Source organism: Ahaetulla prasina, chromosome 3 (genome assembly GCF_028640845.1).
Source record: "Ahaetulla prasina isolate Xishuangbanna chromosome 3, ASM2864084v1, whole genome shotgun sequence".
Classification (NCBI taxonomy): Eukaryota; Metazoa; Chordata; class Lepidosauria; order Squamata; family Colubridae; genus Ahaetulla; species Ahaetulla prasina.
Window position 1 is genome coordinate 80,040,269 of NC_080541.1, and position 15,475 is coordinate 80,055,743.

Genomic DNA, 15,475 nt, shown 5'->3' on the forward strand with positions numbered 1-15,475 from the left:
TAATTTAGCAACTCAATCAGTTGATTATTAGCAACTCGATCAGTTGATATCAATAAATTGCACACTTTGGTTTTCGACAACTGTGATATCTCACATGTTGTGTTCCAAATGACGATCTGTCATTGAAAGTCCCACAAGATCTTTATCTTCTCATTTTCGACAACTTTTCCCACTTTATGTTCCCATGGCTTTTTGGGACTAAAAGTCGTATTTTTTACATAATGACCAGTGGATTGATTTAGCAACTTGGTCATGTCTAGCTTTGTAATCCGTTTGTGCAATTTTGCTGCACTCATATATTAAATGCGAAACAGTTTCAACTTTGTCATTTGAAAGTCAGCAGTTTGGATTGTCAGTGGATTTTTGTATCTTCACTTTCATGGCATTAGTTTGTAGTGCTTGTTCTTGAGCAGCAAGTATTAAACCTTCCATTTTTTTCTTGATTGTCCCAGTTTTCCAGTTCAGCCACAGTCCAGTTGATGATTCCAGCTGAGTAGTATATCATTGGAATTGCCCATGTATTAATGGCTTAATTATGTTTCCATTATTACTATTACTATCACTATTATTATTGTTGTTGTTGTTGTTATTATTATTATTATTATTATTACAAATTCTATGGTCTGAATTTGAAAGCTGCTAAACTTGATAACTTTGAAGAGAGAAACATATTCAGTTTCATATGAATGCATATGCAGGGGTGAAATGCTATCAGATTGAACCAGATCGGGCGAGTAGGTAGCGAAGACTGGAGCTGGTTCGTCAAACTGGGAGCAATGTCTGGCTGGCCATGCCCCTGAACCGATCCATGGCCCGCAGTGCTGCCATGCTTGACTGCCTTCCACATTGCCTTCCCGGTGTCCCGGTGTCCACCTTGAGAAGGCAGCCAAGCAGAAGTCCCCATGGAAGGCAGGCAAGCATGGCAGGGCTTCGGGAAAGGAAGCTGCTAAAAAAATGCTGGAATAAATACATCAAGACCCATGGCACAAGCGTCACTGCCCTACCCACCCCCACCGCTTTGCCACTCCATCTCTTCCTCCTCGCCAGCCAATCTCCCCAAAAACTCGGCTGATGCTTTCACACCTCCACGCACTCCTTTTCCTTTCCCCCCCTGACCTCCCCACGCCTGCACAGCATCTGATTCTGCAGTAAGGCAGCCGCGGGAATCACCAACCCACCGGCGGGCACTGATAGCCCGGGGGGGAAAGCCGCACTTAGGAGAAGGGGGACGGTCCTCTCTTCTTTATGGAGCTTGACTTTGGCGGACTCTTCTCTTCTCTGCCCACTTTTAATGCTGCCGACGTCGATGCTGCTGGGAGACTGGCTGAATGCGGCCGAATGATTGCTGTCCTGCCACAATTAGCCCGGATCCACCTCATTGCCTGGGAGCTCCGAGTCAGCTGAAAAAAGGTTCAGTTCTTGGGGAGATGAGAAAAGAGACCGTCTCCTCAAGAACTGAACCTTTTTGACCTTCTGATTCTTATTTATTCCAATGGCACTAAGATGTACTAAACTTACCAATATGACCCAATTATATGCTATCTGAAAATGTGGGAAGGGTTTGGCATTAAAAAAATAAATAGTGTGGATTTTTTTGCATGTCAATTAATCATACTTAAAAATATTTGATCTCTTCAATTAAGATTACATTAAAAATTATTCAATAAATTGGCTTCCACTTATGTATTCTTTAAGTGCCCTAAAATCTGCTGAAGGAACTACTGTATGACTGAACTTTCATCATCATTCTGAATACACTTCAGTCATTTTTAGCCAAGATGGCTTGGGTGAATGCATTTTATAATTCACCTAGGTGCAAATCCTAAGAGATCCTGAGCACTAAATGGCAGCTGAAGTTGTCAACATTACAGATATTTCTCACTTATAAGGCTTTGATTTTTCTCACAACTTTTATTCAACCGCCATGTAATCAGATCAAGAAACCTCAGAGGTTTTGCTATAGAGCGCACATAAGCAAAGTACTTGGAATAGAGTTCTGCAGAAATAGCTCACTCAACAGCACAATTACTGACATGAGCAGCAATATTTTGAAAGCGGTTAACAAGAGCAAGGACACATGTCTGCCTTTAGGATTTTTTTCTTAGAAAACTAACAGCAAGAAAATCTAATTAGAATTTAGGGAGGTAACAGAGGGAGTGTAATGGAATGTGAGAATGATCTTGGAAGAAGGGGTGGGGGAAGATATGTTGCTTAGGGAACAGATGAGATAAAAGGAGAAGTCCACAACTGAATAGAGGAAAGAAGTTTAGAATGAATGTGCTGTAAGATAAGGTAAAGGTAAAGGTAAAGGTTCCCCCACACATGCGTGCTAGTCATTTCCAGCTCTAGGGGCAGTGCTCATTTCTGTTTCTAAGCTGAAGGGCGAGCGCTGTCCGAGGTTGTCTCAGTGGCTGGCATGACTAAATGCTGAAGGCACACGGAACACTGTTACTTTCCCACCAAAGTGGTCCCTATTTTTCTACTTGCATTTTTTAAGTGCTTTCGAACTGCTAGATTGGCAGAAGCTGGGACAAGTAACGGGAGCTCACTCCGTTATGCGGCGCTAGGGATTCAAACCGCTGAACTGCCGACCTTCTGATGGACAAGCTCAGTGTCTTAGCCACTGAGCCATCGCGTCCTTTGCTGTAACTTGTCAGGTGGTAAAAAGTGACAGCAGGAGATCTGTACTTTCAGACTTGCAAGATTCCGTTAATGTAGCCTTATAATAAAGGAGAATTAACTCACGGTGTCATATTTCCTGTCTGCTCAACTTGGAAGACTAACAGAGACAAAAAAAATCTGTTATTGCAACACTGGAACAGCAAGTTTTGGGAAAAAAGTTTATAATCTTTGGTTAGTTATTATCTACCTGATATGGTTCATTCAAGTGAAGTCATTCACATGACTTCCACATGGAGGTTTACCAAATTTTGCTGTATTTTGTTTTATTCTGAGTTCAGTGAACTCACAGTGATCATGCAGTTAGTTTGCCAAATAACCCATGCCCTACTGAGCCCCTATTTGGTCCAACAGATAGGAGTGGCTACTTCAGAAATCTCTCAGACTGTTGCCAATTGTTGATTTCACTATCATGGTGCAGCTCAGACCCTCTGAATTCACTTGGATGCCAAAAGTTCCTTAACCTCTTTTGAACAACACCCGGTTGGCATGTTCCCTTTTGACATGGGAACAACCTGTTTTTGGAAGTTCCTCATTCATAGTCATAATTTTTTTTACAATGAATAGGTATTGGCTCTTTTGGTTGAATATATATGAAATTTTATTGACAATAAATATAAAAATTGAATCAAATTAATAAATATTAAATATAAATATTTAATATCAAATATCAAAAATATATCACATTTTCTTTACATTTGCTATCAGCAGATATAAACTCTCTTGACAGGACTGATAAAAAAAAATCCATCTAGTAGAGCAAAGACCTCTGGAAGCTTGCTCGTAAAGGATAATAGTTATAGTTACAGTGACTAGTAGGTAAACCTTAAAGGACTACTACCGGCAATACAGGAGATTTTGATTTATGCATTATGGCTAATAGTCATTAGTAAACTTGCTCTATATGATTTTTTAAAATTTCTCTTTAGATACCATAATTTGGGACTGATGATTCCACTTAAATCATATTTCACACATTATGATTTTTTTTAATTGAGAATACACACACACAAAAAAAAGAACACAGGCATTATTTTGGTCTGAATCCTTTCTACCATCTGTCACTGTTGTTCCTGAGTTTGTAATTTTAATATGATTTTCCCTCCTCCTCCCATTTTTCGTATAGTATGCTCTGTGTTATAAAAACTCAAGTAAATAATTCATGTAAAAACCTCTGTAAATATTGTCAAACTGCAGAATAAACTATTTACTAAAAGGTCTCTTGGCTGAGTGTAACAGCTTTATTATTATTACCTGTTTCGTAAAACAATCCCCACTTCTTTATTTGCTTGCACTCCACCTCCATTCTTTTTTTTTTTTTAACAGAATGGCTCACTTGGATAAATAAAATTGTTAAAAACCACTTAGGTACATTTGAATCAACATAAATAATGAAAGAAACCTTTTCAATATTACTAATTAAGCCATCTGGATGCTGGATTAGAAGTTGAGCAAATGGTGTAATTGTTCTCTCAACTGAATTGAAAGGCCAGAACTTGTTGGGGTGTAAAATAAATGTTGCTCCAACATTGCCTGGGAGAGATGTTGGTGTTGCATCAGATTAAGGATTGGGACCTACGTCTGATAGCAAACAGCATTCATATTAAACATATGTCCAATTCATCCTTTGTTGTTGTTGTTGTTGTTTTTGGTCATGAAGTCGTGTCTGACCCATCGCGACCCCATGGACAATGTTCCTCCAGGCCTTCTGGTCTTCTACCATTCCCCAGAGTTCATTTAAGCTCCCGCCAACTGCTTCAGGAAACAGGAAACTCTTCTCAGAACAAAAAGACATAGACTGTATACCATAGATGCAAATTTATAACCACTGCCATCTACTGGTTGGCTGTAGTTATTGCACAAAATGCATTCCAACAATGTATTCCAAAACACACACACACACACACACACACACCCCACAATAAACTCCTGGAGGAATGGATAGTTACAACTTTAATGAATAAAAAGTTGAAAAGTGAAGTGCAGGGAGGACTGTTGGTTTTTTACCTTTTAAAGGAATGAGCAAAGTGAGATTGGCCATATATAAATTAAATAAAAGAACAAGTGGTCTGTGATGATAGAATAGTTCGTTGCTAGAATTATGTTTTTTTCCCCTTCCATTCCAGAAGTTTTTCCTTGCTTAAGCTGATTTGGGGCTGTCTGCTCGTCCTGATTATGGCTAATAATACGCACTCATTTTAAAGAAAATAATTTTGCAAGATGTCTATTTAAAGAAAGCCCATATGGCGTGTGTGTGTGTAAAGCAAGAGTCTCAAAAGGAAACTACTGTGATAGTGTTCTTATTTTCTGCTGAAGGAAAACATATGTTTATGTGGCCATCTGAGATCTCCTGATGATTTCCTAATGAGTCAGGGAAAAAATGTTCCCATATGATCTCCCTGGTAAAAGCAGACAGTGCGATGATCATAATGTGTGAAGCAATGCCATATTGTTGACTTTGCAAATGTTGTGATTTATGTGGTTATATATTACTTTATGTTAAATAACTTATTAACATGCATATTTCAAGCACTCCTAGTCTGTTGTTGGATAACTTGCAAGAAGAATGATTTGTTGTGTTGGTTAGCCTTAGGGTTAGTCATGTGTCAGAAGAGAAATTACGGATTTGTCACAGTCAAAAAACATTTTTTTTAATGAAGTCATAAGAGTCATATTTTTTTTTTATTTCAAAGAGTTATGACTCTGTTACAATTACTGCCTTTAGAAAATTTGGTACATATTAGCTAAACCAAACCTTTGTAATACCGTACTTTGAATCACAGCTATATTCAATACAACTGGTGGGCCAATACAACCGGTGGGTAAATTCAAGAGAACACTGAACTCATATTGCTTTCTCAGGCCTCAAATAGGAAAGACTTTTCTGAACAGTATTATTTCAGACTACAAGTAGGATATGTCTTGTTTGAATACCTTCACACACATAAATCTAAAACAAAAATAAGACTTCTACTATTTTACAGATTAACCTAGTATGTTAAAACCAATATCTAAACATAGGCTGTTGATTGGCAAGGTATTTTTCTGTTTGATACATGTATTATGCAGCAGTAAATATATCTAGTGCCTGTTGTCTAAACTGATCTAATACTTGTTATTATTTTAAATATTGGAGGAGTTGATTATGGAGACATATATTCACTGGTATGCTGTTCTACAACTGTAATATAGGTTTCATTTAATACATTGACAGGGGAAAACTTTATTCTGTTTGGATTTGAGCTGTTCCTAACAGATAGGAGATTGAGTGGCCTGTCCATATAAGGGCTACAAATATAGATGAAATGTGGGCTTGTGCATGCTAGTCAAATGTCCTTTTGTTCTTTGCTAATTTGAAGGATAAGAAGATGAAGCTCTTAAGAGTAGAATGCTATTGTATCAGAATTCTCAAGTGTGATAGATTGTGTGTTAATATGAATGCCCAAGTTCTCTCCCAACATTTCGCTGAAGATAAAAAAAAAAACTTACAGCTTCAAATTATGACTTATGTGTATCTGTTAATTGATCTTTCCAAATAATATACTGCAAACACTATCACATCACATCAGTTCCAAGTACAGTGTTTTTTATCAGTCTGCTCCTATTTTCTACTGTTGGAAACCAAGTATTGTATGATGCTAGCTTGAATAAAATTGCTGATGAAATGGGCTGGTCCAAATAGAAATAGAATCATAGGCTGGAAGGAACATTGGAGGTCTTCTAGTTCAACACCCAGCCCAAGGCAGGATTCATTATTCTATGGCAGGGGTGTCCAAACTTGGTCCCTTTAAGACTTGTGGACTTCAACTCCCAGAGTTCCTCAGCCAGCTTTGCTGGCTGAGGGACTCTGGGAGTTGAAGTCCACAAGTCTTAAAGGGACCAAGTTTGGACACCCCTGTTCTATGGCATTCTCTGATAACTTTTCACCTATTGCTTCTTGTCTGCCTTCAGGTACTATGGGGAATGAATCAACCCCCTCTTCCCTGTGAAAGCAGTCTTGGAAGACAGCTATCATGTCATCCCCAAGCCTTCTCTTCATTGGATGCCACTCAGCTTTTCTTTTTAGCAACCAATGTTATAGCTGTATTAGACGACAAAGGGAAAGAGAGGAACAGAGAGAATAGGAAGGAAGGAAGGAAGGAAGGAGGAGAGGAAGGAAGGAATACAAACCTGGCACTAGATGCAGCTTCAGAAGATAATCCAGGGCTGGAAGGGACCTAGAGGTCATCTAGTCCAACCCTGCTCCAGCAGGACATTGTTAGTGAGTTTCTGTCTTTTGATTCCCCTGGTCACATGGTTACATAGCCATGCCCACCAGTTACATGACCCCCACCAAGCCACATCCATCAAGCCACGCCGTCAGAACCGGTAGCAAGAAAAATTAAATTTCACCCCTGCACTGCACCATATAATAACCTCAGAGTAAGAAGAAGATGGTTTAAAATGCATAAAATAAAATGCACATAGGCAGTTAAAAAGAAGTGGGTCTTAGTATCAGAGCACAAATTAGAGTATGAGAAATACCTCACAAGTGATTATGTGTATGGTGACCAGCTGGAAGCTTCACCAAGGTAGGACTTTAATTCACTTTGGCTTTTTCTTCCTACTTTCTACCTGAACTTGTAATTTACCTGAATCCCACCTGCACTGAAATATAATTGAGAATGGCCCTTGCCTGTTCCATTACTTCGTGTGCCATAGTTAACATTAAATTGCCTTTCTGAAATTGCAGCCTCACTAGCTCTAAAGCAATAAAACACCATTTTTGCTTTGCTGTTAAAGAAAAGGAAAAGCAAAAAAAAAAAAAAAAAGGAAAGGAAAGGAAGGAAAAAGAAAAGCTGGGGAATCATGACATTATTATTGTTACAGTTTAACAACAACAACGCCTGTCCTCATGCAATGAAGCTTGACTTTTTGGAAACTGATGATGAGAAAATGGTGGCAACAGTGTCTGTTGTTCTTCCCGGAGGTAAATCTCCCACTTGGGCAGGAAGCATTGCTGTTACAGGTATGTGCATTAACGTAACGCATGCGGGCCTGAGCACCGTGCCAAAACTATTGCCTCATTGGGTTGCTGCTGTTGTGTAATTAACTCTCTGACTCAGATAAATCTTTCCCTTTGAGTGAAAGTCATCCAGGGCCACTCCTGGAGTCAGTGTGACTGCAAAGGCACCCCTCCCGTATTGCACACCTGCTATTCATCAGTTAGCAGTTGATAACATCTGTCCTGTTCTCTCTTCACTGGCGATGTGAAGCATCTCTCTGTCACCGCATGTTCATCATGCCAAGTCGATGGACAGTCCAGAAATAAAAATTATTTATTTCTTGGTTATCAGCATATTGTCTGAGCCCCTTCCTGGTAAGGTGGGGAGGAAATGCAAAAAGAAAAAAAGAAGAATCTTACCCCCAAGGCAGTGGCAATCTAACTAAAACAACCTGTTGGTCTTGACTTAGCTTTATCTGGAAGTCATTCTTTATTAATCCTGGCTCCTTTTCACTAGGAAACAAAACATGTTTACCTGCAGTTATATTGCACTTGCACTCCCAGGCACAATTTTTTTTCTATCTATAAATAACTTATTTCGTCTATATGTTTTTTGACTTTTCCCATGAGAATTAGACACGGATCTGGCCTATAGGAAAACTTAGAAATGTATTTCAAATTATGCAATGCTTCTAGTTCACAGTACTGTTTGTTGGATTCGAGTTTTACGAAGCTCCTGTCAGCCATAAATTTTCTGGGAGCTTTTCCAAGTCATTTTCAAATGCCGTTTCTGTTTCTTTTCATAGCATTTAGTTCTTATGCGGCTGGTTCATCTTATATAGTTTTGCCAGATTTGCAGACATAATAGACATTTAGTTATCTAAAGCATTGCCTAGAGGTGTCTTACTTTAGCTTCTTTAGTCTCTAAATATTCTATTGATCTTTCTCTGTGACTCTTGTACATTTAATTCATCGCCAAAATGAGCACATCTCATTCTTCCAAATACGCTTGTCCTCCCCACCCCCACCCCCGATAGAAATTCAGTCTATAGGTAGCATGTAAAATCCCACCTGTCCAATTAATAGTTAAAATGCCTCTCAACTTTTAAGTATGATTGACTGCAGTTGTTTAGAAGTCTGGCTTTTTTAAGTGACAAAGACTGATCATCCTTTATATAGCTTTAGTTAGGAACCCATTTGGTTCCTTAAAAAAATGGGCATGACCTATGAGGTTAAGTTAAGAAAAAGGAGAGTGACAGCGGCCACTAACTATACACCTTGAGCCTGCACTAAAGTTCCCATCGTGAAGGAAACCCGTGCGTCACCATTGCTATAGAAACCAAAGTAGGGATACAGTTTCAGAAAGGATTGTGAAGCGATGAACTTCAGCTCAGGTACGACTCCCCCCCCATTTATACTTAAAAACATAACTCACCCACATTAACCCTTTTCATTAATCTATTCATAATTTTGTTACAGCGTCATAGCTTTATAAAGGGGCATTTATTTATGGATGTGCTTGTGGGGCTTCTTATGGGAAAAAAAACCCTTAATGACGAGAGTTAATGAGGTTGCTTATTTTAAACACAGGTGAAACAGCCATGTGTGTAGATTCACACACCATGCTGAAAGAGATTGGTAATCACAAAGATATTTCCAACAGGAATAATTGATCAAAAGCCGAAAGACAAAGCTACAGGTTTGGGGCAGATAATTCTACCTGCCTAGTGGTAGAAAAACTGTTGGTTCAACAGACAACGGCTGTATCCAGAGGCCTGCTGAGTTTGTACAGGCAGGGTGGAAATGAGAAAATGAGAAAAGAATGGCAATCTATCCTTCCTTCCTTCCTTCCTTCCTTCCTTCCTTCCTTCCTTCCTTCCTTCCTTCCTTCCTTCCTTCCTTCTAGATCTGTTATTATTTACTGCATACATGTGTATGTGAAAACTATGTGAGATCCTGTGATTAAGCATTCTTACCTCTTGCCTTATTAGCAGACCATAAAGATTTGGGATTTTTAATCAAATTTAACATCTCCTTAACTTGATTTTTAAATCCCAGCTTTTTATTTTCTGATGACTTTGTTAGTCACCTGGAAGTGTTCAAGATGCTGAAAATAAATTGCAGCTTTCTGGGCCTCACACCAGGGTTCAGCTACTTTGAATTACCAACAAGCTGATGTATTTGCCTAAACATTATGAGTTAAAAATAGACAGGGATTATTTGAAGGAGAATATTTGTAGCTCAGGGTTGACATGGGGGATCCTTGATGCTCTCTGAGCTTGCTTGTTTTTTTTCTTCAGATGTCTCTTTACCCAAATTAGGTAACATCCTCAGTGCTAGTAAGGAATGAGGTTTGTCTTCAATTTATATTCCAGTGGTTTGCCCCCTCAATGTTCGTGGAAGTGGTCTTGGAGGTTCTTTGATTGGGCTACTGTAGCTTGTTTGGCATTTCCTCAATTGTTTACTTCTTGATTATTGGTTTGATGTTAATCTTGGTGTTAATTTATGCTCATCTGGGTCTTGATTGCTGGTGGGAAGCGTTTTGGTCTTTTTGTTCCCTTTTTGGCTTCTTGATTGTCTCTGTTGGTACTCTTTTGCACAGTATGTAAATGTTGTTTATGTCTATGAGTCTATTGATGGCAAATTTGTCAGAGTGTCAGGCTTTCAGGAATTCTCTCAGCTTGGTCTAAGGTGTTCACAATTTCCCAGTTAAAACTATGGTTAGGTCTGTCCATATGTTGAGAAATTAAAGAGTTTTCATATGTCTTCATGTCAAGAATTATTTAAAATGTTGTGATAGGCTATGTACAGTGGGAGGGAATAGGGTAATATTGACAATTATTTTAAGAAGAATTGTGTTTTTGAAAGATCTACATGGGATCACCATTTAGGATCTTGAAAGTTTTGGAAAAGGTGAAAAACTCTGCTTCCAGGATTTGGTTTGGTTTGATATAACTTCTGAACTTTTGTTCATACTTATATTCCATAAGGAATAAGTTAGTTCTGGAATACTTATAAATGCCTTAAAACTGTACAATAATGCTATTAAGGCTCTGATTTTTAGTAACCAACTGATATAAGGGAAAAGAGGCTGCAAGTTATTTCTTTGTATTTTAATCTTATCACTGGAGTTTCTGTATTTTTACACGATAGGAGTAGAAGTAGAAAAATGGCAATATTTTGCTTTTTTGGTCTAGTGGTTAAGTCGCCAGGCTAAAAAGTAAAAGACCATGAATTCAAATTCCATCTTAATCCTGAAAGCCATTTAGGTGATTTTGGGCCAGTCAATATCTCAGTCAAATTTGCCTTACAAGGTTGTTTTTCTGGGGGGAAAAGGAGAACAAAGGGGTTTGCTGCCTTGAATTATTTGTAAGAGTAATAAAAGATGGAATATAAAATAATAATAAAAAATTAAAAAGGAGAAGAATATGGAGATTACCTTGAAGGAGGAATGAAAAGGCAGTTATGTAAACTGCAGCTTAGCCCCCCAAAAAAGGAAAGAATGATAAAGAAACTCAAACTTAGGGCCTCTGGTGGCTCAACAGACTAATGCAGTCTGTTATTAACAGCAGCTGCTTGCAATTACTGCAGGTTCAAGTTCCACCAGGCCCAAGGTTGACTCAGCCTTCCATCCTTTATAAGGTAGGTAAAATGAGGACCCAGATTGTTGGGGGCAATAAGATGACTTTGTATATAATATACAAATGGATGAAGACTATTGCTTGACATAGTGTAAGCCGCCCTGAGTCTTCGGAGAAGGGCGAGATATAAATGCAAATAAAATAAAATAAAAATAAATAAATAAACTAACCCACCTTGATTCTCTTCGGTGTAAAATCAGGAAGAGAATACCAGTCTTTCAAGATTTTGTTATTTATTTATTTATTTATTTATTTATTTATTTATTTATTTATTTATTTATATGTTTTTGTTTTTTTTTAATTTGCATTTATATTACCAGAGAATATTGTGCCCTAAATAGTCCCTATAAGTCCATTGTCTGGCCTGGGCTACTGCAGAGAGATGATAAATTGTCAGGAAAAAACACTGCTACCTGAATCGTGCTAAGACCTTTCCTGTATAGTGATGGAAAGAGATAACTGAAATATATAACACTGCAATATATATTTTTTAATATTTAATTTTTTTTCTTATATGTTTGAATTAGCATTATATTTATGTGGCTTTAAAGATGGGAGATCAGTCTCTTGAGTCAATGGTCAGTGTTCATAGCTTCTTCTGTGTTCTCCAGTCATCCTTCTGACAAGAGTTCTGAGTTATGTAAACTTTTCCATAAAGAATAGTCTTATTTTTGAAGTTCATGAATGGATGTACAAGATCTTTCTCCTTATCATGAAAGACCCTCGGGCTAGGCTGCTAATGGTCAATATATATTCATTCTCATTACTCTTGCTAAGTAAGCTATTAGAGTGAAGGAAAAAAAATCCTTTTTGGCAGTCTAATGGCTAATTTACAAAACACTACAATTTTAAGTTCTGGATTGTCTGATTCTGGAAAAACATGCAATAAGACAGAATTACCTTCAGAATATGAATTAACAAACAGCATTTGAAATACAACTCTTTGTACTGTAAATGCAAATTAATTTATAAAGGATACAAAGGCAAAGATATATCTCTTTTTATTTATGTACTTTGAAAGACATGTAAAGTATAAAAATATGTTTTGTTTATTCTTACATTAAAATTTTCAGTTTCCATTTATTACTCAATTTTTTTTCATTGAGTTCTACCTGTATAAATCCTTTTTGCGCCAAAGATAGCATTTAGTGTAAGTTAATCATGTATCTTTGTTCTCATGGTCGCACAGGATTCTGTGTTGTGGTGTGGCACAAATAGGTGATATACAAATCTTGCATATTGTAGTAACTTGTAGTAACAAAAAATGGCTTAAACTGTTGATTTGCATGAGGAGGCATAGTTTATCAGATCGTACCTAATAATTAACTCATCCCACCCATGCTTTAATCACCTTCAGTTTGAATGGGGTGTTCTTTATTAGCCTAATGTTCATCTTGTCAACTAATGTCAGCTTAGCTTGCTAATTTTTAGGAATGATTCAGCTCTGGTATCTCATAGGCTTCTCTTATCAGTAATGGGATCTTATATGTTGATTTCCCCCCTCTTATTCAAATAGATGTTAGTCATGAGAACAGACTTAGTCTTATGTTTACATCTCAGTTGCAGAAACCTCCAGGGCTGGGGATTGTGATATATAAAAACCTGCAAACTTTGTCTGTATGTAAATATTTGTCTTCTTTTCAAAAAGTCTGTTATTTGGAATCATATAACACACGGATGGAGAACTTAGAGCCTGATGGCTCAGAGATGGTCTCCTGGAATTTCCTGATCAGCCCTTACCATTTAATTAACTGGACCTTTTCATAGCAGTTAGGCTACTAACATAAAAGTGCTTTGAGGGAATCTTTTCCTCTCTAGATGGCAAATGCTAAATTTAGTTTTCCCTTCTTAAATAGTATATGCAGTGCACACTCACATGGAGAGAGAGAGAGAGAGAGAGAGAGAGAGAGAGAGAGAGAGAGAGAGAGAGATTTAACATTGTCTTCTATGTTGTGCAACTACATCTATATGTAGGTATGTATGCGAATAAATATTTGTGAATGGCTACTCAATTTTGGGTTTGGTTTTCAGAAAGATATTATGATGGAAAGGTTCCCATTTCTTATAAAAGGTATTAACAATCATAGATCGAACAACCAAGGCCATGTGAACTTTAGGACTGTATTTCTGACTTTTTAAAAAGGGATCTGTCTGACATATTGGAGATTTAATGTTTCTGACCCCCCCTCCCAAAAGCAGCAATGTGTTTTAAAGAAATGTTAATACATTAAGTGCTATTATTAATTTTAGTCGTTAGCTTCCCACTGCTTTGGAATTGTAGTAAAAGCAACTTGAGCACGTAGCCAGCTAGGAACTTTTCAAGACGGCCATTGTTTTCTCTAAATATTAAGGAAAGTGAAGACAAGAAAAAGAAATCCTTCATGCACAGATTAAATACTTGCAGATTTAAGACTCCATTCTAAATCCATAGGGTAACTCACATGAGAAATAGGTCTTCCATACAAGGTGGGCGTAAGTACTTATTTATTAAATTTTTACCCTGGCTTTATTGTTTGATAAGTAACTTAAATTACTTATACAAGTATAAGATAGGCTAGAAACACTAGATGATGAAAAAAGGTGAAAAGCTTATATATATATATATATATGTATGTATATAAAGTGGCAATGTATGAAAGAAAATGAATAGTTAGAAGGATAGATAGGATAGAAAAAAGAAACAAGAGAGAATGGGACAAAAAAAGAAAAGTACAATTAAAAGAAATGAGAGGGGGAATAAGGATGTAAATATGAGAAGAATAAGGAAACAAAGCGGATGTAAAGAAGGAATATATGCTTTATGTCAATGTATGTTATGTATTGTTGTTCTTTTTTGTTAAAAAAATAAAAATTTTAAAAAAATAAGTATATACCAAAGAATATACATCCAAATTGGATCCACAGTTGCCCATCTGTGAATGAAAGAGCATTTCTGTTTCTAATGTGAACTGGTAATGGTATTTGGGATGACCTTGGGAGACAGGAGGAAGAGCTTCACCATACATAATCATCATGTAAAAGGTACTCAGCCCATAGATGTTAAAGGGGTGTGGGAAGCATGTCAGAGGCAGTCCTCCCTTATTTGAGGGAGAGTAAAAGGGAGGGAGGGATGTGGTGGCTCAGTGGGTAAGAGGCTGAGCTTGTCGATCGAAAGGTCAGCAGTTCAGCGGTTCAAATCCCCAGTGCCACATAATGGGGTGAGTTCCCGTTACTTGTCCCAGCTTCTGCCAACCTAGCAGTTCGAAAGCATGTAAAAATGCAAGTAGAAAAAATAGGGACCACCTTTGGTGGGAAGGTAACAACGTTCCGTGCGCCTTTGGCATTTAGTCATGCCGGCTACATGACCATGGAGATGTCTTTGGACAGCACTGGCTCTTCGGCTTTGAAACAGAGATGAGCACTGCCTCCTAGAGTCGGGAACAACTAGCACATATGTGTGAGGGGAACCTTTACCTTTAAGAGGGAGCGGGGGAAATACTTTCAGACTTTCAAGATTCTGTTACCTAAACCTAGGCTTCTTGTCTGATTAACTTGAAGGTTTAACAGATCCAGTGGAGATTCCCCATTGGGAAAGGCACCAGGCTGGCAATCTTCTCATATTACCTCTTCCCCTGAAACTCCCCTTGCCGGTATCATACTGTCCTCAAAGGATTCTCAAATTCTTCAGACTCATATGGGATGTAATGTTTGGGATTGGAGACTAAAGTTAAAACCAAAGAAAATCACCAACCTATTTCCATCACAATGTTGAGCACAAATCTGAACCCAATCTATTAGGTGTAAGGATCAAAACTGGAATGTCATAAATTACTTATGTTTTCTTTAATGACAGAACATTTGAAAAAATGCATATTTGAATAATGAAAGGGTACTGTTTTCTGTCTTGGGATTCAATGGACTAAATGTACTTAATGTTGATACATATAACCAATTAAATTGTGGCTGTAAAGTTTTGTGCTAATGTTTATGCTATTTTGGGTGTCAAACTAAACAGGGCAATTCCAAAGATGCCATAAAGATCTCATTGATTATAGTCTCTATTCTTAATTAAATATGTCCAACTCAGAATGGTGCTTCTGAATCTATGATTACTGAATGTGTGAGACTCAGCTTAATAATATACACGTTGGGATGCAAATATGCTGCTTAGAAGAGCCAACCAGTAAGACAT

The 15,475-nt window shown here is 37.6% G+C and overlaps 1 protein-coding gene and 1 long non-coding RNA gene across 4 annotated transcripts in view; one reads left to right on the forward strand and one right to left on the reverse strand.

Moving 5' to 3' along the window:
• The window catches only part of LOC131195314 (uncharacterized), a 107,975-nt gene that overhangs the window by 70,162 nt on the left and 22,338 nt on the right, over positions 1 to 15,475 (reverse strand). The window lies entirely within an intron of this gene.
• LOC131195313 (uncharacterized) overlaps positions 7,154 to 15,475 on the forward strand; it is a 222,272-nt gene continuing 213,950 nt past the window's right edge. The window contains exons 1-2 of the mRNA XM_058177111.1: positions 7,154 to 7,250; positions 7,549 to 7,687. Of these exons, the coding sequence (XP_058033094.1) occupies positions 7,579 to 7,687 (109 nt within the window). The 5' untranslated portion in view covers positions 7,154 to 7,250; positions 7,549 to 7,578. The remainder of the gene's footprint in view (positions 7,251 to 7,548; positions 7,688 to 15,475) is intronic.